Raw genomic sequence first — 24,763 nt, 5'->3', positions numbered from 1 at the left:
GCTGGGGGGCGGGGATGGGAGGGAGGCTGGTGCAGCTGGGGTCCCAGGGAAGTGAGGGCAGCCTGGCTGGGGCACCCTCTGAGCCGTGGTTCTGGGAAGGCGCCCCGTGATGGTATCTAGGCCGGTTGGGGAGGTGTCTGGGGAGATAGCGCTGGCAGAGGCGGGAGGGGGGAATGGCCCCCACCCAGTTGCCCCTGATAAGCTGCGACAGGAAGTGTGGGGTGGGGTTGGGGAGGAGAGCTTCCTCCCGACGCTGATGCATCTGGTTCTTTTCTCCCATCCTCTGGCCAGACAGCCCCAGGGGGCCCCCCTCCACACACACAGGGAAAGCAGGGTGGGTGGGTGATGTGGAGGGGAGTGAGCTTTCGGGAGGGGGCGATGATGATGATGATGATGGGAAGGAGAAAGATAACAATTGTGACAGCCTGAACATGCAGGAGTCCATGAGTTCCTTGGCCCCCAGAGCCGGAGGACCCGGGGTCAGGTTGGAGCAGCCCTGGAAGGCTGAAAGAACTGTGCGCTTGGGACCAGCTTCCCATTGTGCGAATCGCTTCATCTCTGTTGTCGAGGGCGGAGGACGAGCCGGGTCCTGACTCCTTGTGCAACCTTGGCTGAGGCACTCACAGGCCCCGTTCTCCTCGGATTGGAAGTGGGTCAGCAGTTCTGACCTCACAGACTTGTGAGGAGGAGTCATTTCAGTTAACAGACAGGAAATGGCCCACGCACCGGCTCTCATGTAGTAGATGCTCACTGAGTGTCAGATCGCTTTGTCAATTTTACCCCCTGGAAGCTCAGAGGATAGGTTTCTGCCTGCATGCTTACGCAGATCCTAAGCCCCAGCTGGGCCCCCATTCTTCGACTGGGAAATGGTGCTTGATCCCCAGAGTCAGGGGATCTGGTGTCATCACCACCATCATCATGTCATGCTGTCAGGAGTGCCGTGGACATCGGCAGCCCCAGCAGGCCTGTGGCTACCTCCATCACCACCAGCCTGCCACTCCACCGTCACCTCTATCATCACTGCTCATAGAATCATAGCCCAGCCACAGGGCAGCCAGTCCCTGTCTCCCAGCTCCTGCACCATTGTCAAGCCCACCTGACCCTTGTGTCTACTCCACTCAGCTGTGGCATCACCGCCGTTATGGCCACGGCCACGTTCAATAGTGCTCCCATACCCCTGCCCTCCTGGCCTCCTCCTCTCCTCCTACAACTGCTGCTGTAGGTTAAGGAAGGCAAGTTTCGGAAAAAAGAAGGAGACGGGCACTGTACAGGAACAGATCACCTTTAATGAGGCGAGAAGGGGCAGCAATCAGATTAGTGAGCTGCTGCACTTACCCAAGAAAAGAGTAAGTATATATAGGCATGTATGTGGAAAGCTACTGTCTTAAGGGGGCCTGTTCTTCTCCTAGGTTGTTCGGAGTAGGTATCTCTTAAACGTTGATCGGCCAGAGGCTGGGACCGGCTGGGAGCTGGGGCTGCTGCTGCTAAGTCACTTCAGTCGTATCCGACTCTGTGTGACCCCCATTGACGGCAGCCCACCAGGCTCCCCCGTCCCTGGGATTCTCCAGGCAAGAACACTGGAGTGGGGTGCCATTTCCTTCTCCAATGCATGAAAGTGAAAAGTGAAAGTGAAGTCACTCATTTGTGTCCGACTCTTAGCGACCCCATGGACTGTAGCCTACCAGGCTCCTCGGTCCATGGGATTTCCATGGCAAGAGTACTGGAGTGGGGTGCCATTGCCTTCTCCGGGAAGCTGGGGGTAATCAACCTTAATGTCCATTTTTTTTTTCTTCCTGCGAGAGAGTTCTTTGTTTTGCTTAGAATGGTGGGGAGGACCTGGAGGGGAGTTTTAACTCCAGGCTATTTTGAGCTGCGTACCTTTCCTTCAGCTGCCCTTTTACTTGAGCTCAGGCTGTTGGTTTGCTCCTCAGAACCGCCAGGAAAACAAGTAGAAATTCTCCTGGCCTCCTGGCCACTTCCCCCATCACACGGCTTAGGGAAGTTGTGTGTTTGTTTTTGAGAAAGAAGAGCTGGGGTGGGGATGAAAGTGGGAACTGAAACCAGGGAGAAGGCGAGGGAAGAGGTGAGAAAGGGGAATGGAGAGTGAAGGCAGCAGTGGGTGGGCTGAGTGTGGTCGGAACTCACCGGCCACAGAGCCGCGCCTGAGTGCGGCGTCCGGAGGACTCAAGCTGACTCTGACTCTGCAGTCTGTTTGCTGTGTGGCCTTGGGCTGGCCACTGCCTCTCCTTGGGCTCCACGTGCCCACGGGTGACATCCCCTCTCTCAGGGAAGAGTCATTCCTGCCCCCGAGTTTCCCTGGATCTGTCCTGGCACGCTCCAGGTCTCTTCTGGAAATGCTTAAAGCCATGGTCAAGCTTTTCCTGTTTGTGAAACCTTCCCGGGGCCTTCCAGACAGCTATGATCAGTCCCTCGTCAGGGACTCTCAGCCTCCTGCATGTCCCATGACATGGCTCTGAACACTCTGGTCACCTGTTGGGTTCCCCTGGGGACTGTGACACCTGCAGGCCAGGGTCAGTGACTTTTCCAGACAGGGCTGGGAGCTGGTGGGTGCTCAGAGAGTGTTTACTGGATGAACAAACAAGGGAGCAGGTGTATACCTGCCCAACAGTGTGTACCGATAGGCACTTGCTGTGTGCCAGGCTCAGGGCTGGAGTGCCATTTGACCGATAGCAGCCCTGCCAGGCAGGTCCAATTATTATCCCATTTCCCAGAAGAGGAGACTGAGGATCAGAGAGGTTGGGAGCTTGCTCAAGGGCACAGAGCCGGGGTTGGGGCAGGGTCACTCGAGTCCCGCACCCTGACTCTTAGCTGTAACTGACCAAAGATGCCGTGATGGAGGAACAGGTGGGCAAGTGAATGCCGTGTGCCCAGGCATTGTGGGAGGAAGGAAGCCCCATTCCTGTCCCAGGAGGGCATGAATCATGGCCCAGGCTGGCGCTCAGACTCAGGGAGAGGACAGCTCTGCTCTAGTGGGAGGAGGGAGATGAGGGGAAGGGGAGGGCCAGGTGGCCTGGGTAGTCTGGACTCTTGGGGTTTCCTGGCCTCTCCTAGCTTATGCTATAGGTAAGTCAGGTACTTTCTGAACTACAAAGAGCTCTTGTCTGGGGGCTTGGGTGGAGCAGTGAGGACTTTCTGATGAGTGGGGTGCATTCCGGGGTGGGAGACCCTGGGCAGCCTGGGTGTGACATGCCATGGGTGGCAGGAGTTCAGTCATTCCAGTGAGAATGGGGTGACTCTCTTCATTGACTGGAGGGGATAAACTGAGGTCAGGGAGGAGCCAGGACTTGGCCAGGGTTATCTAGCCGTGAGACAGTGGGAGAGGCCTCTTCTACCCTAGCTGTTGTCCCTTGAGCTGTGGGTGTAGGGTCGGTCGGTGGCCTGGGGAGGGTGGGCAGATGGTTGGTGAGACCAGGGCTTGGCCCCAGATCAACTACTCAGCCTAGAGTGGAGCCTGGACTCTGGGAACCCAGGCAACAGGGTTCATATCCCAGCCAGGCCACGTGACACAGGGCATGTGAATTTTCCTCTCTGAGTTTCCATTCCTAATCTCTAACATGGGGAAGATGTTGGCTTTCTTGCAGGGTTTTGGGAGATGGTGGTACAAGCCTGTGGATACAGTTCTGAGCACAGAGTAGCTGCTCAGGGAATGTGAGTTCCTCTCCGCTTCATCTCCTACAGAACTGACATGCCTGTCTTCCTCCTGGATCAGGGACTGGTGTCTTCCATTGATTGTCAGAGGCCAGCAGAGGGTCTGAGTCAGACTGAGGTTGCTCTGCGGTTGGTTCCTGCCTCTGTGAGCCTCCAGGTTCTTATCTGGCAAGTGGGGACAGGGTTATCACTCTCCTCCTACAGGATGGTCGGATGAGAAGGTGAAACGGGGTAAAGGAGGAGCTTGGTTTTAAGCACAGGTGGTTTTTTACAAAAGTAGAATTGCTTCTAGTGTCTGCTGCTGCTTCTAGCACAAGCTGTGGGAGGCGGAGGAGGCGGCAGAGGGAAGGGGAGGTGGGGCCCTGCTGGCTCTGCTGGACTCTCACATGGGAGTGGGGCAGGGCAGACCTCAGGCAGAGCCAGGAGGTGGGGAGATGCTGGGAGGACACTGGAGGGGGGAAGAGAATCAGATCCAGCGCCTATTGGCCTGGGGTCCTACAAATGATCAGCTGAAAGGCCTTGGACAAGTTACTGGACCTCTTTGAGCCTCACTTTTCCCATCTGTGAAATGGAGGTGGGAGCATTAAGAACAGTCCCTTTGCTGGATTTGGAAGGATCACAGGGATGGTGTGGGTGGTGAACAAGGCATGGAATCAGGCTGTATAAAGGTCCCCCCTCTTCGCTCTCGTTCCTGGGATCCCAGGATATTCAGGAGGGGATGGTTGAAGAGGGGTAGTTAGGACGCTAGTGGCAGGATTGCTGAGGTGGCAGCAGGGCTGTGGGAGAGTGTCAGGGCCAGAATTGAGAATCTCGGGAATGGTTTGTGGGTTGGCACTGGTTTCCAAAGTGGGGTGATACCCAAGGTGACCACTGGGGCCTCAGAATGACAATATTACAATTTCTAAATTTTTCAATCATGTTCTTTATTCATTTCTGGGTATGTTGCGTGTGGGTTTTATGATGTTCACTCTAAACCAGGATGGTGGCACACGCGTATAATTTGGAAATCAAGAAACAGAGTAGTGTGTGCAAACGGTTTTATTGACATAGGTACATGATCAAAGTATCTGAGCCCTCTGGAGTCAGGAAAAGCAGGGCTCCGAGGAGACCTGGGGATTGGGGTGTGTGGGAAGGCATCAGGACAGCCCTGGGAACTGGGGCTTCAGGCTCCTCTTTGTCCCCAGCTTGCTGTGTGTCCTTGGTCCAGCCACCTAACCTGAGCTCAGAAAATGAGCAGAAGGAGTTTATAAAAGAAGCAGACAGACGCTTTCTAGCAGCAGGATGTCGAGACTGTCTGATTCTGAGTTTTGTCCTAGACTCAGACAATCCTGGACTCTTGGGACTTCAAAAGGCTTCCTGTATCACGGCTGATAGATAATCATGCATTTCTAAGCTCAGCTGTGGCGAGTCGTCTGTGCTCTGCTCACACATCTCAGGGACCCCAGAGCTTACCATCTTTCAGGGAGCCCTGTTCTGTCCTGAACTGAGCCGTCACGTGCCTCCCTTTCTCTTTCCCTCATTACAGGGGAAATTGGGGGAAAAGGGCCTGGAACTCTAGTCTTTAGGAGGTGAGGAAGCAGCCTTTCTCTCTCTGAGCTGTTTCCTGTGCGTATCAGCCACAGCCCCCACCACATCTGCCTTCTGCTGTGAGCTGCTTTCCACAGTTCTGGTGAAACAAAGCCTTTTTCATCAGGTAGAGGGGGCCCATGTCAACTCACAGCAGCCAAAAGCAGCTTATACTTGCCGAGTACCCACTGCAGGGCTTGAAGCTCAGTGCTTTGCAAATACAAGACAATTTATTTCCCATTAAATCCAGTGCTTGCCAGTTTCCAAATGAGGGAATTCAGAGAGGTAAAGTGACTTGCTCAAGGTCACATAATGACCTGGATTTGTATCCATCTCTGCCTGACTCTCGGAGAAAGCAATGGCACCCCACTCCAGTACTCTTGCCTGGAAAATCCTATGGATGGAGGAGCCTGGAAGGCTGCAGTCCATGGGGTCTCTGAGGGTCAGACACGACTGAGCTACTTCACTTTCACTTTTCACTTTTATGCATTGGAGAAGGAAATGGCAATCCACTCCAGTGTTCTTGCCTGGAGAATCCCAGGGACGGGGGAGCCTGGTGGGCTGCCGTCAATGGGGGTCACACAGAGTCGGATACGACTGAAGTGACTTAGTGACTTAGCAGCTGCCTGACTCTGGAGCCCAGCTCCTCATCAGTCTTCTTTGCTGTTCCTTTCTGCCCCCTGAACAGGATGTAATATGGCAGGAAGACAAATTGAAACCTATGTCTGAGCTAAAAAAAACCCATCACAAGTCAGCCAGGGGGAAACAGATGGTGGGTGTCTAGTTGTTTGTCAGCTGAGCATCAGTTACTAGTGCAGGGCCGCCTAGAAAGCCCATGCAAACTTAGGCCATATTAATAGAGGTAGGCCATCCACTGCAAGGGAGGAGACAGTCTTTTTCACAGTGTGGTCAGATGGCACTGGAGAAGTGTGTGTGTATGATGGGGAGAAGGCTTGCTGTAAGGACATGAACTCAATGAAGATTAAGTTCGCTGTGGTTGGAAGCATTCAAGTAGAGGATGCATGGTATAGGATTCCTGCCTTAGAAGATAGAGGGCAGGGATAAGGTGACCTCTAAGGTCCTTTGAAACTGTAGCTTTGTGGCTGAACCACAGCTCTTGCCAGGACCACAGCAATGCTCATGTCCGTCAGGTTTGCCCCTTTTCTGTCATTCTTAGCAAGGGTCCCCTGAGGGAATAGGGTTTATCCGTTTATCCATCCGTCTGTTCATCTATAGCAGCTAGAGCAGTGAACAAGAGAGACACAGTCCTTTTCTCAGTTCAGTTCAGTCACTCAGTTGTGTCCAACTCTGTGACCCCATGGACTGCAGCACGCCAGGCCTCCCTGTCCATCACCAACTCCCGGAGCTGACTCAACCTCATGTCCATTGAGGCAGTGATGCCATCCAACCATCTCATCCTCTGTTATCCCCTTCTCCTCCTGCCTTCAATCTTTCCCAGCATCAGGATCTTTTCCAATGAGTCAGCTCTTCCCATCAGGTGGCCAGAGTATTGGAGTTTCAGCTTCAGCATCAGTCCTTCCAATGAATACTCAGTGCTGATTTCCTTGAGGATGGACTGGTTGGATCTCCTTTCTATCCAGGGGACTCTCAAGAGTCTTCTCCAACATCACAGTTCAAAAGCATCAATTCTTCGGTGCTCAGCTTTCTTCACAGTCCAACTCTCACATCCATACACGACCACTGGAAAAACCATAGCTTTGACTAAAATGGACATTTGTTGGCAAAGTAATGTCTCTGCTTTTAAATATGCTGTCTAGATTGGTCATAACTTTTTTTTCCAAGGAGCAAGCGTCTTTTATAATCCAGAGAGAATAATAACAATAATAATAATAGCACAGACTGTGCTTATTATTTGTCAGGTACTTTAAGTGACTCATGCCACCTGGCCCCACTACAACCTTATGAGACAAATATGAGTATTATCTCCATTTGCACACGAGGGTTGAAAAGCCAGGAGGACTGGCATTCATAGATCAGAGACTCCCAGGTCTGAGTTGATGATCCCAAGAACTTGAATTTCTGTCATGCTCAGATGCTGTGACTAAGACCCCGTGATGTCCAGAGCCTGTCGTTATAAAAGAGGGTACACAGCAGGGGCCCAGTCCCTGGCGAGAGCCCTCTGTTTCCCCCACTTCCTCAAGCCTAACCTTCAGTAGTCACAGTTACAGCTTTGCTAAGAACTGGGTGTGGTTCTAAGTGCTGTCCTGCGATGTTCTCCTTTACTCCCCCCATTAGCCTCCTTAGGTAGCTGTCAGGATTATCCTCATTTTACAGATGGGGAAACGGAGGCACAGAGATGTCAAATAACTTGCCCAAGCTCACACAGCTAGGAAGAAGAAGAAGGAGGGTTAAGAGCTTGAGCTGTCTCTCTCTAGGCCACACTGTATCCGGGATGCCCCACTGCCTGGCATCCCACCTCCTCCAGGACCTCTCCTTACGGGCCCCGACTGCACACTGTTGGGGTGGAAGTGCTTGGTGGTGGGACTGTGCAGACTCCGGCTCACTGATGCTCTGTTCTGCCCCCAGATCATGAGTGTGTTGCTGTTCATTGAGCACTCGGTGGAGGTGGCCCACGGCAAGGCCTCCTGCAAGTTCTCCAAGACGGGCTACCTCAGGATCGGTAGGTCCAGGGGAAGCCAAAGGGTGGGGAGGGGTGAGGGGAGGGGCACCGGCCAGGGGTGGAGCAGCTGGAATTGAGGCCCTGCCACTTGTCCTTTCTGACGTCTGCAAGTGGAGAAATTCCCAAGTGTCCGCACGAGGTCTCCAGGTGTGAGAGCAAATAGGAGGCTGCTAGATGGTCAGGCAGTAAAGAATCTGCCCACGGTGTGGGAGACCAGGGTTCGATCCCTGGATCAGGAAGATCCCCTGGAGAAAGGGAATGGCAACCCACTCCAGTATTCTTGCCTGGAGAATCCCATGGACAGAGGAGCCTGGTGGGCTACAGTCCAGGGGTTGCAAAGAGTCGGCCATGACCGAGCCACTGACCCACTTTGCAAACCTAACCAGCCCTTCTAGTCTGGACTAGTGGCTGCGGCAGCAGGAAGCCCCCTGCTTAGCCCAGACAGGTGCCCGTCACGCAGCTCCTCACTGTGGGCTCCAGCCCCTGCTCACCTCTCTGGTCTCACCTCTCATCTCTTTCTGCTCCCTCCACGCTACTCTCCCCCGGCTGCACCCACCACACCGAGCTGGGCCCTGTCTCGGGGTCCCTGCCTGGCCTCCTGGCTCACGGGCCAACTCCTTAGAGGCCTTCCAAGGCCCCTGCCACCCCTCTCCCTCTCTTACGCCATCTTTGTTACCTGAAATGTTCTGTTTGCAACTTGGTAGCCCCTCAAGACTGAGAACCGCAGGAGGGCAGGGCCTGGGCTTTCCTGCTCACTGGCATAGTACCCACACCAGAGGTTCCCAGAGTGTGGCCCTTGGAACCTGGAATGCCTCCCTAGGGGGCGCTTCTGGGCCCCTCACCGCTCTCTTTGCCTTTCAGCTGAAATGGTCTCCAGCTTTCTGCTCATCACCATGCTCTTCATCATCAGCTTGAGCCTGCTGGTTGGCGTGGTCAAGGTGAGGGCCTGGCTGGGGAGGGCAGGGGAGTTGGGACCTGGGAGGTGGGTATGGAACCCTCGCTGCCCTCCTTCCCTCTCCTAGTCACACCCGCTACATGGGCAGCCCTGGATGCTGAGAGGTGGGAGGCAGGTATTTGGTGGAGATCCAACTTGCACCCTGAGATCTTCAAACTTAGCTTTTGGAAACCTTCCACCTTTTTTCCACACCAGACCCCTCAGGCTGGAGGCCCCAGTTTCCTATGAAAATCATCTGTCCTCCGTGGGCAAGGGTGTGCTCAGCCAGCTGTGGCTGCCGCTCATCACTGACGCTTTGGCTGAACTAGCTGCCAAACCACATCCTTTTGAATTGCAGGTGGTGGCAGGGAATTTGGTAGAGAGAAAAGGAAGGGGCATTTTGAGGCCTAGGTAGAAGGGAGGAAAGCAGTGGATTCTGTAATCAGTGCGAGGAGCCCAAGCAGAGGGGCGGGTGCAGTTGCGTCTAGCTCAGTGCCAACCAGCTAACAGATGAGAGAGACGGACTGTGGCTCAGCCTCCTGCAAAGAGGAACCTGTCTGTCCCTTGGCAGTCCCGGGAGTGGGCAGGAAGCCAGGGCCCAGGTCACACAGTCATGGGAGCGGGCCCCGGAAAGAGAATCCTTTCTGGGCAGACAGTGGGCCGGGTATCCCAGGGCCAGCAGGGTGGGGTGGTGATTTGGTGCTGGTTTGGATTGTCTCCACCTTGCTCCAAACACCACTGTTCACTCCCTAGCTAAGATCACTCTCTCAGGGGCCCTGCAACCCAGGGAGGGCTTTCGCCTTGGTTCCTGGTGGTTCCTGGGGGGTCGTGCAGAGACACAAATGGTCCAGCTAAGAAAATGGATCCGATCGTCACTGAAGTCCCTGAGCTTTAGCCTGGGCTGATTCGGCTGCCTCCTGAGCAATTTTGGATAACCACATGAGAAACCACGAAACCACCTTTTCTCTGATTTTGTCCCCAGCTGTGGGTTCCTACGAATTAATACTGGTCACAGTGGTCACTTGCTTGCAGTTGAAGGAGAGGGATGTCAGCCTTGACCTCCCAGGCCCTCTCACTGTGACTGAACATCCTGGGAAGCATGCTACCCAGAGGTCAGATCCATTGTTAAAACAGCACAAGCTTTCTTTTTCCCACCTTCAGGCCTTAGCTCCTGCCAGCCCTGCTGCCTCCAATGCCCACCCCTTCCCTCCCTGCTTCTTTCCAGCTCTAGTCCCAGTGACTCCACTTCCAGGAAGTCTTCTCAGATTCCTTTTCATCTGTCAAATGGACACAAAGTCTTTCCTTCTTGGGTTCTTAAGAGCGAGTTGAGGCAGACCCGGGTCCTACAGCCCCGAGCACTTATCTGTGTAGATGAGGACTGTTCCTGGTGTTCCTGCTGTCTCCCAGGACACTGAGACTGCTTACCCTCAGGGCCTGGGTCTTGCCTTCTCCCCATGTCCAGACGCTCGCTCAGAGGAAGGCACGTGGATCCCCATGGGGTGACCTCAGCTGAGCTGCACAGATGATTTAAGAGAGCACCAGGTTCTCAGGGAGGGAAGGGAGCTTCAGGCCATGGGGTGCCGGAGACCCTCAGGCTGCACAAGACCCCTTGTGCAAGGGACCCCAACCATGCTGGGCTTGCCTTTCAGAACCGGGAGAAGTACCTGCTGCCCTTCCTGTCCCTGCAAATCATGGACTTCCTCCTGTGCCTGCTCACCCTGATGGGCTCTTACATCGAACTGCCCGCCTACCTCAAGTTTGCCTCCCGGAGCAGCAGGCGGGTGGTGAGTATGTCCCGTGTCCCTGTCCCGTGCCTCCCAACCTCCAGTGGGGGAGACAGAGGAGCTCAGGCTGGTGAGGGCAGGAGCCCACAAGGCCCCTTTCTAGTTGGTGAGGTTGAGCAAGTCTCTGAGCCCCTTCAAATCAGCCCGCATTTCTTCCTGTAAAATGTGTCTGAGATCATGTCTCATCCATACATCTAAGTATTAACTGGGGAATGCGTGCACAGGGCACCCAGCGTGTGGTAAGCATGGAACAAAGGTGAGTTTACACCATAGGAAAGGGGACGCCCCATTTCTGCCCCAAGCTCCTACTTTGTCCCTCAACCACATTGAAGAAAGGAAGGGAAGATGGTGAGCATCCTTGGTGGGAATGCCCATGACACCTGGTGCCAGTCACTGACTCAGCTTTACAGAGTTGCTTTCACACTTCTCCTGACTGTGGCCTTTGAGGAGACTGACAAGCTATGCAGCAGATGACCCTGGGCTGGGAGTCAGGACACCCTGGTTCTTGTCCTGGGTCTGCACCAGTCCATGGTGGCAATGTCTGAGGCATGAGCTTCCGTTTCTTTCTGGGCACCATGGACCAGAGAGTTGTTGATATTTCTGGCTGGCAGTCTCTCAAACTGAGGGTCCACTGTGTGCCCCATGGTACCCAGACTTTTGGGTTGGGGCTAACTTTCTGGTCTGTCTTCTTCCCCCAAAGAGCCCCTCCAAGGTCCCACTGATGACCCTACAGCTGTTGGACTTCTGCCTGAGCATCCTGACCCTCTGCAGCTCCTACATGGAGGTGCCCACCTATCTCAACTTCAAGTCCATGAACCACATGGTGAGTCTGAGCTGAGGGTTTGCTGCCATCACTGACAGTGTAGCCTTGAGCAAGTTGCTTCCTCTCTCTGTGCCTCAGTGCTTAGGCTGGGTTCTCTGAAATTAGAGCTGGGTGGGGAGATTCTTGCGTGAGTGATTTCCTGAAGGAGAGTTCTCAGGAAGAAATCTGAAAGGAGCCAGGGAAGCAGGTTAGACAAAAGGAAGAAGTCAGGCAGATATGTGGCTTTAGGAGTAGCCCTGAAGGATCCCAGAGGGCGCCCTGCAGTGTGAACTGCAGTGCAGAGATGGTGATAGTTTTTCACTGGTCTCTAACAAATGATCCGCAAACATAGTGACTTAAAACAATAAGCAATTGATTTCTGAATAGTTTCTGAGGATTGGGAATTTGAGAGTGGCTTAGCTGGGTCGTTCAGATTCAGGGTCTCTCTTGAGGTTGCCTTGAGGGCATGTGACTGTGGACACCGAGGGCTTTTCTAAATCGGGAGGATGCCCTCCCAGGCTGGCTTGTTGGCACGGCTGTGGGGCTTTTTGCCTTGGTTCCCAACGATGTGAGCCTTTGAGAAGGCTGCTTGAGCATCCTCATGTCATGGCTGCCAGCTTTCCCCCAGTGAGTAGCCAAGTGAGAGCAAGGAGGAGACAGCCACATGGTCTCCAAGGTCACACTTGCCTCTGGCACATCCTATTGTCTGTGAGAAGTGAGTCTCTAAGTCTAACTCACACTCGAGGGTGGAGTGTCAAAGGATATGTGCACATATTTGCGTATGCCGCAGAGATTGTGCCCTCAGAGCAGGACCTTCCATCAACCAGTCCTGCTGTAATCTGCCCCTGGGGAGGGGACATGCCCCCCAGGTGTTTCAGGATTAGGTGGATCTGTCAGCCAAGACTACCCTCTGGAGAAGGACATGATGGGGACAATGGGGGCACCAGCCAGATAGGGGTCATCTGGATGGGCATCAGCTGCATTTGCCTCTCTGGGCTTGCTCCCCTGCCAGACAGGGCTGATGGTAGCTAGCACTGGCCTCCCAGGGCCCTTGCAAGGATCATCTGAGATAATGTGTTCCTATGTGTATGGAGAGCTGGCTTTTATTCCTGTTAGAGTTCCTTAGGGCAGAGGCACTGAAACGGCCCCCAAATCTGTTTCAGAATTACCTTCCCAGCCAGGACGGTATGACTCACAACCAGTTCATCAAGATGATGATCATCTTTTCCATCGCCTTCGTCACCGTCCTCATCCTGAAGGTGAGTAGTCCCTGCCCCACGGCTCAGGGAGGGGTGATGAGGTTGTGCTGCTCCAGGGCCTCCCATGCCAGGCTGTTAGGAGACAGGGAAGCGTGTCTTCCATGTCTGCCTTCCTTGCTGTGGGCTCCAAACTCCAGTGCTCCCCACACCAGCTCCTTTGACCCCACATGGGATCCTCAGGGACCCCCAAGTTAGAGCAAGTGGATCTGTGAAGACCCAGCTGTGTTAGTTAGGGACTTAGTGTGTGACTCAGAGAAACCCTGATCTAGGGGAAAGAGGAGCTATTCTGTCTGGAATTAGATTCGGAAAGACCTGGATTTGAATCCTAGCTTTCCCCTCTGTAGCTATACGGTTGGTTTTCAAGTCACTTCTCTCTGGGTCTTGGATCTCACCTGTGAAAGGTACATCCTGTGTCTTGCTTTGCCCATGTCAACAGTTTTTTGTGATTCAGGCACCAAAATGTAGACAGGTCCTGAGGTCATATTATTAGAGGTTTGGTGATGAGAAAGAGGAAGGAGATCGGTTTTATTTTTCTCAGGAGCAGTCAGGCCCGGAGGACAGAGTTCCATTTCAGGTCCCAGTTCTTAGAGATATGGTGACAGACAGGAGTGTGTTAATTGTATCAGTCTCTAAAAACATATTGATACATCTCTGGTCAATGAAGGGGTTCCTTGGTGGCTCAATGGTAAAGAACCTGCCTGCAATGGTCAGTAACATTTGAGTAACGAAAGATATGTTAATACATCTCTGGTCAATAATGTGTTAATAGCAGCAGAACAGGAAGGTGAAACGGCAAGAAAACTCTGCCGTCTTAGGGAGTCAGTGAAACCGGGGCAGTTCAGCTTGAGAAAGAAATGACTCAAGGGGGATGTGATCACTGTCTCCAAGTACCCGAAGGACTCTCATGGGGATTCTGGAGGCCACAGTGGGGACCTGTGGCCGGAAGCCACAGGGAGGCTGGTGTCGACTCAAGAGAAGGAAGGGCTTTTAAAAGCGTTCTTTTCTGATTGTGAAAGTAACATATGATCGCTGTAGAAATTTAGAAACTACCGATGAGCAGAAAGAAGATGATCAGCCCATCATCCACCGCCTCTCAGAGAGTAGCACTTTGGATATCTGGGTGCATTTCTGCCCCCCCCCCCTTTTTTTTACGGGTGGTGTTACCAGACATCACTGCCTCCTTTCATCTGAGGTCCTGAGCAGTCTCTGCTCTCACTTTATGCCAAACTGGAAACAGCTTCACTCCTTTTAACCCTTCCTCAAAGGACTGAGCTATCACAAGTGCATCAGTCATGCTCAGTGAGAACATTTCTGAAGGCTGGCGGGGACCCAAGTAGGGGTCCACGTCATACACGCTGCTAGAGAAAAACTGCCCAAACACAACTCCATCCCCCAGCCCTCTCCTGTTATTTTCATCCAGTGGGAGTGGGGGGCTGTTCTCTGTTAACATGGAGACCTATTCACACACCTTAGGTCTGCCCAATCTCTCTCAGTGACCACTCTCCACCTGCTTGCTTTGCCCTGGCCCTTCATACTTCATTCTCTCATGGCTCATTTTATTTATTTCTTCTCCCTCTAAGTCTCCATCATGGGAATCCATGAGGCAGGGGACATTCCAGATACCAGGACCCGCTCTTCTTCCTTAGAAGGCAGTTTAGGGGCAGAGAGAGATTTACTGGCTCTTGCTCCTTGAATGCACCCTGGGGACTTCACTCCCCACCCTGGAAAACTTCTCCCCAATTCTTACATCAATTGCTAAGAGAAAACTATTGCTCATGTCATCTGACAGATATATACATCTGTACATATAATTTTTACGCATCGATAAACATAAAACACTACTGTGTACAGTTTGGTAATTTGCTTTAAAAAATCAACATATCATAAGCGATTTTGTAGAAAACTTTTCTGGCTGTTAGCTCTGTCTCAGGAGGGGCGGAGCCACCTTAAGAGGTGGTGAGTTTCCTGTCCCTGGGGTGAAGAATCAGGATCTGCAGGAGTGTTGCCAGAGTGGCTGGAGGGTAGCGCAGAAGCCTCCAGAAACCTCCTCCCTGTGCTGAGTTTGTGGGGCAGTGAAAAGGAAAGCACCTTGGATAGCTGAGACTGGCAGGTGAGGCCCCCTCCAGCCAGAAGAGGCGTCTGAGCAGCAGCAGTTGAATGTGGCTTTGGGGGGTCAACTGGGGTTCCACAGGAAGCAGGTAGCATCTGTCCCAGGCCTGCTGGGGTGGTGAGAAGAGGATCATGAAGCATAGCCTGACCTGGGCCTTTTTTCCAGGTCTACATGTTCAAGTGTGTGTGGAGATGCTACAGACTGATGAAGTGCACGAACTCGGCTGAGGAGAGGAGTGGTTCCAAGATGCTACAGAAGGTGAGCCTGCTGGGCAGTCAGGGCCCAGGTCTGCCCCCACTGTCACTGGGGGCAGGTCGCTCTGCCTTGCTCGGTTTCAGTCTCCCCACTTGTAAGATAAGAGCTGGACCAGAAGAAGTGTGAAGATCCCTTTCTGCTCTGATTGTCTAGGATTCAATTCATTCATTCACGCATTAAACATTTTCTGCCTCTTACTCTTTCTTGGCCTCACATCCAACCCTTGGGATGTAGAGAAAATTAAGATGCCACCCTGTCCTGGAGGAGAGCATAGTCCAGAGTGAACCTAGACATGGAGATTCAATTACAACTTGCTGTGAAGCACAGGGGCAATGGGAGCACAGAGGAGGCACCTAGCCTCATCTGGGGTTTCAGGGAAGGCTTCCTGGAGGAGGTGGCACCTGACCAAATCTTAGACTGTCAGTTGGTACAAGTTAGCTGAGAAAGGGGAAGGGATCTTCCAGGAAGAAGGGTGAAGTGCACTAAGAAGCAGATGATTGGAGAAATGATGCAAAATTGCAGCTGGTTTAAATTATTGGAGGCTCACTTTCCTCATCTGTAAAACGGGGATTGTATTGGTTAAGACTTTTTTTTGGGTTGCTAGTGTTAGACACCCAACTCAATCTTACTTATGTTAAAAAAAAATAGGGAATTTATTAGCTTATAGAACTTGAAAGTCCAGTGTTTAGGTCTGGTTCAGGTACAGCTGAGGCCTGATGTCCAGAAATTTTATTTTTAGACATCCCTATCTGCATGGTGACAAAACAGCTGCCAATAGCCCTAGACTGACATCCCACCCTCTAAGTAACCCCCCAAAAAAGAAAGACATTCCAGGAGCATGTCTGATTGGGCCAGCCTGGGTCACAAGCCTATCCCCAAACCAGTGATGGATTGCTGGGGAGGATGAAATCCTACTTTGAGTGACCACTGCAGGTCTCATATCCACTCCCTTAGGTCAGAAGGATGATCAGTTCTTCTGAAAGCACACGGGCTGAGAATGTTTTCCCAGGGAACACGGTGTACTGCTCTCAGAACAAGGGGGCTAGGTGCTGCACAGGCAGAAGCAAGTCCGTCTGCACCTGTCTTGTTCGTGTAATGCCCAGCACATACTTAGTACCCAAAGCATGATAGTCGTCACCCTCATCATCATTTTCATCATCTTGTCAGAGCTGGGGGTTGGAGCCCCTTGACCCCGGGTTGGGATGGTGGTCCCAACTGGTCAATTCTCAGTCCTCGTCTCTCTGTCTCTCCCAGGTGGTCCTGCCATCTTATGAGGAAGCCGTGTCTCTGCCATACAAGGTTCCGGAAGGGGGCCCAGCACCACCCCCGTACTCAGAGGTGTGATGCTCGCCAGGCCCCAGCCCTGGTGCTGGGAGGGGCGGAGCTGCCTCGCAATCCGCTTCTTTGCTTTGGCCCCCGTGGCCTGGGTGAACCACCTGGCTGACTTCAGGACCATCCGCTTGTGTCCCCCTCGCTGGCCTGCTTTTCCTGTGGGGCCTGGGAGATGCTCACAATGGGTCAACCCTTTTAGGCTGAATGATTCCTTGGGTCTCGAAAATTCAGTCCAACAGCCCTTGGCTTCTTTCGATCGGCTCTGACACTGGTCTACATGACTGGTCTTTCTAAAGTCAGTGAGTTTGGTTATGTAACTCTCAACTTGACCAGTTTTACTAAGGGGCTGACAAATCAAAAACACACTTGTCAGTTCGGTGAAAATAATGTGGTCAAACAACAAAGTCCATTGCATTGATTTGTAAATAGTTGTCAATTCACAGAGCAATTTAGTCAAGTAATCATGAGTTGGTCCTCCCCACCAAATACATATGTCCAATTCCTTCCAATAGTTGCTTAAACAATGATTAAGTTAGCCAACCCTCAGTTAATTTAGTGATGACATCCAATAATAAAAAAAACTCAAATTAGCCCCCAAACCATTCAATTCAATCTCGTCCAATAACCCAACTGCCTGCTGTGGTCAATTCAGTCCTTGTGAGTCCTGAATAATTGTTCATTCAAATGAAAATGCAGTCAAGCATTTGCCAAAACAGGAAGTAGCCATTGTTTTAATCATCAAACAGCCTCTACAGACACACAATAGGTTTGCTAAAGAGTAGTCATCCTCAACAACCAGTCACTCATGGCCAGTGTGGTCACATAGCCATGGGTCCTGGGAAACAGGTGTCCTCAACCGCGGTCATCTCTAGTAATGCACTTTCGGCCCATCCTGCAGCCTGTCCACCGCCAGTCAGCTGAGGCCACCCAGCTCTGCCTGACACTTGGGTCAAGCAGAAATTCAGCCCTGAAATCAGGCAAATGCATTTGTTGGACTAAATCCACAGGTTAGTTCAGTCAAAACAGGCCAACCCTTTGTGGGCACAGACCCAGCCCTGGGGGCTTATGTTGGTGGGGCCATAGGGAAGGTTTTGGTACCTGTACCACTTCTTCTGTCTGCCTCCCTGGGGGCCAGGATTTCTGAGGGCACAGACCCAAAGGCGGAGAGAAGGCCACAGAAGCAGGTTCTCTGGGGTCTGTGAGGGGGTGCAGAGGGAGAGGGCTGTGCAAGGGGCTCCCCACCAACACCCCTTGTGCTACTGCTTTGTGTGATGGGGAAGAAGTTTTAATAAAGCAGCAACACGCTTCTCTTTGGCTCATGTGGTTCCTAAAATATAGTGTGTGGCCAGGGTTGGAAAGTCAACCTTCATCACTCCAACACACACACACACACTGTTCTTTCAGTCCAGAAACTCACAGGGCCAATGTCCAGGTAGGGAGTGTCATGACCTGGCACTGTTTCTGATCACAAACCATGGACCCTGTAAACACCCTCAGGTTTCCCAGACATGGTAGGAACTGCACTCACCTGGACAGCACCCACCTGGAGCCAGGTCCCATGCTGGGCACTGGGGTGACCACAGCGGATCTGAGTAGCCTCCAGTTACCCTTCAGTCGGGTAAGAGGAGGCAGAAGCATAAATGATTGTAAATAGCCTGTAATTATTATAACACCATCATGGGGAAAGTCTGAGGGACCCTGTCAGCCAGAGGAGACTTCTTGGAAGAGGTTTCACTGAGCTGAAGGAAGAAAGGACAGCAGTGAGCACAGTGGGGAAGGATGTTCTGGACTGAAGTGGCAGAGTGTAGAAGGCCTTGTGGAGGGGGGAGAGGACCTGGGGGAGGCAGCCCAGTGTGGCTGCTAGTAAGGAGGAGGTTGGCAGTGTCTTGGGGCCTGGGTCATGCAGAGCCTTTGTGTACATCAGGGTTCTGTGGCTGCAAGCCCACCCTGGCTAACTTCAGCCAAGAAGGGCACTTACAGGAAGGAGATGGTTGCAAGTAACAGAAAATTTAGTGAACCAAATTTACTGAAAATAGCAATCAGAAATAAATGGTGGTCGTGATGTTTCTTGGCTCACATAAATGAAAATCCAAGGGAATTTCAGCTTCAGGCGTGGTTGGATCCAGGAATCAAAATCTTCAATACTCTCTCTTTTCCCACCTCTAGCCTTCTTCCTTTCAGGCTGAGTTGCCTGAGAGTGAAGCTGGCAGACAGCATAAGGCAGTCTGAGTTGGGCTCTGTCACCAGCACCAAAGGAGACCTAACAGAACCTTGAATGCCATGGCCAGGAGTGTGGGCTTATCCTGGGATACGGGACTCTTTGAGGGGTTTTGGGCAGGGGAGTTACAGGATCAGACTTGGGTTTTAGGAAGGAAGAGACCAAATTCTGGGACCCATAAAAAGGCTGGCAATGTCCCCCTATAGGGAAAGACAGAAGGGAATTTGAGCTGTGCTGTCAATCTGTTGGAGTTGTCAGCTTTTCTTGAGATTGGCAGGGTTCTTCATGGATTTTACCTGCTCTTTATCTAATGCCCGAACAACTGATAAGGCGAGACTCTAATGGAGATGGACAGCAACCTCCCGTTTGTTCACACATGAGGCCCAGAGACATCAAGTGACTTTCCTGAGGCCACACGGCAGTCAGGAGTTAGACTGGGTGCCTTTTTACTCTACTTGCAAGTGCAGGTTTAGGGGTTGGGGACGCAGTCTGTGTGAGCTCCTGCTTCTTATGAAGATTCATATGAAGAGAACCACCCCCCCGCCCCAAGAAACCCCCAGCAAGTGGTAAATGGGGGCAGAGGTCACAGGAGGAGGGGACTGGCTTTGCCTCCAGCCTTGTGTCTTCATCAAAAAGTTGTCAAGGGGCAGTGGCCGTGTGTCCTGAGGACAAACGCTGAGATGACACTCTCATCCTCCTTCCCACTCCCACCCCTGGCCTGAAGCCAAGGAACTGGCAGAGATGTGTAGTGGAATTGTGCCCTGTGGCCAGGCGGCTATGGTGGGGGGTGGGGGCCGCTGGCCCGAGGAACAGGAAATAGCTGGGTTTGGGGAAGTCATGTGGCCCGGGCCAAGCCAAGCCAGCCCGCCATCACTGGGCAGTCCTCACCGCAGCCCCATCAATGCCCCGTTTGAGGCTTGTACAGGGATCCTTTGACGGGGTCGGGTAACCCACTGAGAGGGCCTATTTGAGCTAGATGCCCGGAAAAGAGCTGGCCCCAGGAAAGAGGGGCTGCGTGTGGGCTGGGCAGGTGAGGGCCGCCCAGACGGGCTGTCTCTTGGAGGGGAGGAGGGCCAACAAAATCAAGCCCTGTGGCTGAAGGGAGGGAACACCCGTTTCTCAGGGCTGTGACGGTGGCAGGAACAGTCACGGAGTGGGCTGCTTAGCGTGTCGTCTCTGCGACTCTCCCACTGGCCTCACGAGCAGGCGCCGCACGATGCTGCTTCCTGAGACTCAAGGCGGGCAAGTCCAATGTGTCACCGTCAAAGTCACCAGCAGTTGAGGGCTGGAGCTGGGCTTTGACTCTGACATGCCTGATGGAGACTGAGCTTCTCCATCTGGTCCTTCCTGGCCCACCTTGGCCACCTTGCCGGTGATCAGAATGATGGCCTGAGGATGACCTTGGAAAGTCCTTTGAAGAATGGGGACAGAGGCATAATTACCCTTGTATGCCTAGCACTGAGTTCAGGCCTGCCTCCAGAGCCCTGCGCTGCTTATGGTAGAGGCTGGGGGGCTGTTGTGGGTGCAGAACCCAGACAGAAGGTGACAGGGAGGTGGCCCAGGTGAGGTATGTTGGGGGCACAAACTCAAGCATGGATTCGCTATGGGGCTGGATAGATTCATGAGACATTTGGGAAGCAGGACCCAAGTGAGGCAGAAGTGAGGAAGAGGAGGGTAATGAGATTGGTGCCCAGGTCTGGAGAGCCTTTGGGATGGTGCTGCCCAGCTCTGAGCTGAGGACACCTGAGAGTGGACAAAAGGAGGTGCAATCAGCTTTGTTTGCATGTGAGTTACCTGAGGGGACCACGTCATGGGAGGTGCTCGGGGGCAACTGTACCCACAGGTCTGGAGGCAGGAGCGTGGAGAAGGAGGGGTTTAGGATAAGAGTGCCACCCGTGGACACGTGAGTGGGATGTCATGGGGGTGCAGTGTCATCAGGGCTGTTTTTTAAATTAATTTTTATTGCACTATAGCTGCTTTACCGTGTTGTGTTCCTTTCTACTGTACAGACAAATGAATCAGCCACACATACCCATGTGTTCCCTCCCATCTGGATTTCCCTCTCATTTAGGGCCACAAAGTAGAGTTCCCTGTGCTTTACAGTATATCCCCATCATCTGTCTATTTCATCAGTTCAGATCAGTTCAGTCGCTCAGTCGTGTCCGACCCTTTGTGACCCCGCAGACTGCAGCACTCCAGGCCTCCCTGTCCATCACCAACTCCCGGAGCTTGCTCAAACTCATGTCCACTGAGTCGGTGATGCCATCCAACCATCTCATCCTCTGTCGTCCCCTTCTTCTACTGCCTTCAATCTTTCCCAGCATCAGGGTCTTTTCAAATGAGTCAGTTCTGCGCATCAGGTGGCCACATTGCTGGAGTTTCAGTTTCAGCATCAGTCCTGCTGATGAATATTCAGGACTGATTCCCTTAGGAGGGATGTCTGTTTTTTACAGAGCATCAATAGTGTATATGTGTCAGTCCCAACCTCCCAGTTCCTCCCGCCCAATCCCTCTCCCCCTTGGTATCCATACACTTATTCTCTACATCTGTTTCTCTTTCTCTGCTTTGCAAATAAGCTCATATATACCATTTCAACAGGGTTCACAGAGGTGTTAACCCATCAGCAGGACGTAATGTTGGCCCGTGGCCTCCCAGGGCATGCTCTCATGTGATAAGCACTTGCCCCCTTGCCCTATCCAGCCTCTGGCTTCCAGCCTTCCTGACTGCTTGTAGGGCCTGAGACCAAGACAGCACTTGGTCGGATGACATGTGGGAGACAGTGGTTCCCATACACAGGGGCTGTGACCTGAAGGGGCTGGAAGCTGGAAGCGCAACACAGCGACACTGCAACAGCCTGGGGTGGTGGGAACGGGTGACGCCCCCACGGCCGATGAAGGAGCTCTGCCCTGCTTATGGGCAACTTCTCCATATTGTGGGGAGATCTGGGGGAGACCAGCACTTCATGCCCAATCTGGCCATGAACTCTTCAATTTGGGGACTTCTCTGGCAGTCCAGTGGTTAAGACTCTGCACTTCTACTGCAGGGAGCATGTGCTCAACCCCTGGTCAGGGAACTAAGATCCTGCATGCTATGTGGCATGGCCAAAAATAAAACAACAACAAAAAGAGAGAGAGGGGAAAAAAAAGAAATCTCCAGCTTATAATGAAATAGTCTTAACTCACAAGGTGAGTAGCTCCCAGGCTTAAGGATGCTGAGTCTGGGTGGTGTGCGAGTACCTATTCTGCGTGTGCAAGGCAGCTTCTGTGGGTCTCTGTGGCCCCTGCCCTCCTGGACGGGCTCTCTGGAGCCAGCACTCACATTCCAACCTCTCCCCTGGGACTCCAGGAGGAAGTGGCCTCCTTAGCCAGCAAGGGCATTTCAACAGGCAGTGGGCTTGGCAGGGAGCGGCCAACACAGGGGAGCTGCAGGCTTAAATAAACAGAGTCCACCTGGTAAACAGTTTCCCTGCTCCTCCCTGGTCCAGGTGGTCAAGCAGGACATTGACCTTGAAGCTTCCTCTGCCCACATGCTGGGGGGACAGGCCAGGTTGGGGGACAGCCTAGGCAAAGACCTGGAGATGCTGATCACAGGTCAGAGGGTGGTTCCAGTCTGGAAGTCTCCCCTCTGAGAACTCACAACTTACGACAGACACCGCAAGTTGTTCAGCCTTGTCCCTCTTGCCAGGGCCAAGCTGCTGACACTTTATATGGAGGTGGAGCTGAATTCTAGTCCGAGGGCATGGGGAGAAGCCAAGGTATTCTAAGGGGCTACACGTGGGACTGTGGAGGGAAAGGAATGTCACTGTGCACCTTCCCAGCTCCTCTGTCCCAAGGAGTGATGTCAAGTGTCATAAGGGGAGAGTGGGACGGAAAGGTTCAGATGTTCCTGGCATTGGGCATCCTTACAGAGGCTGTGGGCTTCCCACGTGGCTTATGGGTAAAGAATCCAACTGTAATTCAGAAGATGCAGGAGATGGGTCAGGAAGATCATCTGGAGGAGGAGGGCATGGCAACCCACTCCAGTATTCTTGCCTGAAGAATCTCATGGACAGAGGAGCCTGATGTGCTACAGTCCATAGGGTTGCAAAGAAGCTACTAGCATGCATGCGTGCACAGAGGCTGAGGTGGAACAACCTTGACACTGTAACATTCCTCTGTGGCCCTCTGTGGTCACTCTGTAAGAACAGGGCCAGACCTTGCTCTCAGGTGATCAGATTCCACGGGTTGCTTCCCCAACACCCTTCATCACTGAAGGCACTGTAGAGGGAAGGGCGTGAAGACTCAGTAAGCACCGAGTGCAGATTTGCTGTAATTAACACCTAGTCCTTTCCTTGTGACTCAGCTGGTAAAGAATCCACCTGCAATGAGGGAGACTGGGTTCGATCTCTGGGTTGGGAAGATTCCCTGGAGAAGGGAAATGCTGCCCACTCCAGTATTCCAGCCTGGAGAATTCCAAGGACTGTATGGTCTATGGGGTCGCAGAGAGTCGGACACAACTGAGCTACTTTTCAATTTCACCTCCCCATACTGACCCTGAAGCAACTTTGCCTGAACTGAAAAGTGCTGTATTTCTTTCAAGACCTGCTTTTTATATTTTTTGGGCTTCCCTTGTGGCTCAGATGGTAAAGAATCAGCCTGCAATGCGGGAGACCTGGGTTTGATCCCTGGGTTGGGAAGATCCGCTGGAGAAGGGAAAGGCTACCCACTCCAGTATTCTGGCCTCAAGAATTCCATGGACTGTATAGTCCATGGGTTTGCAAAGAGTCGGACATGACTAAGCGGCTTTCACTTTTATATTTTTATTAGATATAGGTCTAAATGTGGCATTCCTGGAATATAAGGTTCCAAATCAATTTTTAATTTTCTGAGGAAACGTCATCCTGCTTTACATAGTGGCTGAAATGATGTACTCTTCCACCAACAGGGAACAAAGATCCCTCTTCTTCCACATTCTCACAGATGTTTGGTTTACCTTGTCTTTTTAATGATGACCATTTTAACAGGTGTGAAGAGATAACTTATGGTTTGATTTGCATTTCTCTGATAGTGGTGTTGAGCATCTTTTATGTATCTGCTGGCCACTTGGATGTCTTCTTTGAAAAAAATGTGTATTCACTTCCTCTGTTCATTTTTGAATCAGATTTTTTTGGAAGTATAGTTGATTTACAATATTGTGTTAGCTTCAGGTGTACAGCAAAGTGATCTATACATTTAATTTTTTCAGATTATTTTCCCTTATAAGTTATTACAAAGTATTGAGTATTATTATACAGTAAATTTTTGTTGTTTATCTACATTATATACAAGTGTGTATCTTTTAATCCTATACTCCTAATCCCTTCCCCACCCTTTGGTAATCATAAGTTTATTTTCTATGTCTGAGTCTCTTTCTGTTTTATAGATTCACTTGTATTATAAAAATTTCATATTTACTTGTCAATCCCCTGCCCCTTCTTTGTTTTTTTTTTTTTTGAAAATTAATTAATCAAATTATTTTTTTTAGCTAAGCTGGGTCTTCATACTGTTCATGGGGTTCTCAAGGCAGGAATACTGAAGTGGTTTGCCATTCCCTTCTCTCAAACTACCGCACAATTGCACTCATCTCACATCTCACATGCTAGCAAAGTAATGCACAAAATTCTTCAAGCCAGGCTTCAACAATATGTGAACCATGAGCTTCCAGATGTTCAAGCTGGTTTTAGAAAAGGCAGAGGAACCAGAGATCAAATTGCCAACATTTTGCCAACATCATTGAAAAAGCAAGAGAGTTCCAGAAAAACATCTATTTCTGCTTTATTGACTATGCCAAACTCTTTGACTGTGTGGATCACAACAAACTGTGGAAAATTCTGAAAGAGATGGGAATACCAGACCACCTGACCTGCCTCTTGAGAAATCTGTATGCAGGTCAGGAAGCAACAGTTAGAACTGGACATGGAACAACAGACTGGTTCCAAATAGGAAAAGGAGTTCGTCAAGGCTGTATATTGTCACCCTGCTTATTTAACTTCTATGCAGAGTATATCATAAGAAATGCTGGGCTGGATGAAGCACAAGCTGGAATCAAGATTGCCGGGAGAAATATCAATAACCTCAGATATGCAGATGACACCACCCTTATGGCAGAAAGTGAAGAGGAACTAAAGAGCCTCTTGATGAAAGTGAAAGGAGAGTGAAAAAGTTGGCTTAAAGCT

At 51.7% G+C, this 24,763-nt stretch overlaps 1 protein-coding gene across 1 annotated transcript in view; it reads left to right on the top strand.

Moving 5' to 3' along the window:
* LAPTM5 (lysosomal protein transmembrane 5) overlaps window positions 1-17,666 on the top strand; it is a 26,596-nt gene extending 8,930 nt beyond the window's left edge. The window contains exons 2-8 of the mRNA XM_010836880.1: window positions 7,783-7,876; window positions 8,738-8,814; window positions 10,460-10,594; window positions 11,295-11,417; window positions 12,560-12,655; window positions 14,931-15,023; window positions 16,275-17,666. Coding sequence (XP_010835182.1) covers window positions 7,783-7,876; window positions 8,738-8,814; window positions 10,460-10,594; window positions 11,295-11,417; window positions 12,560-12,655; window positions 14,931-15,023; window positions 16,275-16,364 — 708 coding nt within the window. The 3' untranslated portion in view covers window positions 16,365-17,666. The remainder of the gene's footprint in view (window positions 1-7,782; window positions 7,877-8,737; window positions 8,815-10,459; window positions 10,595-11,294; window positions 11,418-12,559; window positions 12,656-14,930; window positions 15,024-16,274) is intronic.
* The last annotated feature ends 7,097 nt before the right edge of the window (window positions 17,667-24,763 follow it).

Source organism: Bison bison, unplaced genomic scaffold (genome assembly GCF_000754665.1).
Source record: "Bison bison bison isolate TAMUID 2011002044 unplaced genomic scaffold, Bison_UMD1.0 scf7180017864068, whole genome shotgun sequence".
NCBI lineage: Eukaryota > Metazoa > Chordata > Mammalia > Artiodactyla > Bovidae > Bison > Bison bison.
Note: the sequence above shows the minus strand (reverse complement) of the source record. Positions and strands in the feature narration are given on the sequence as shown.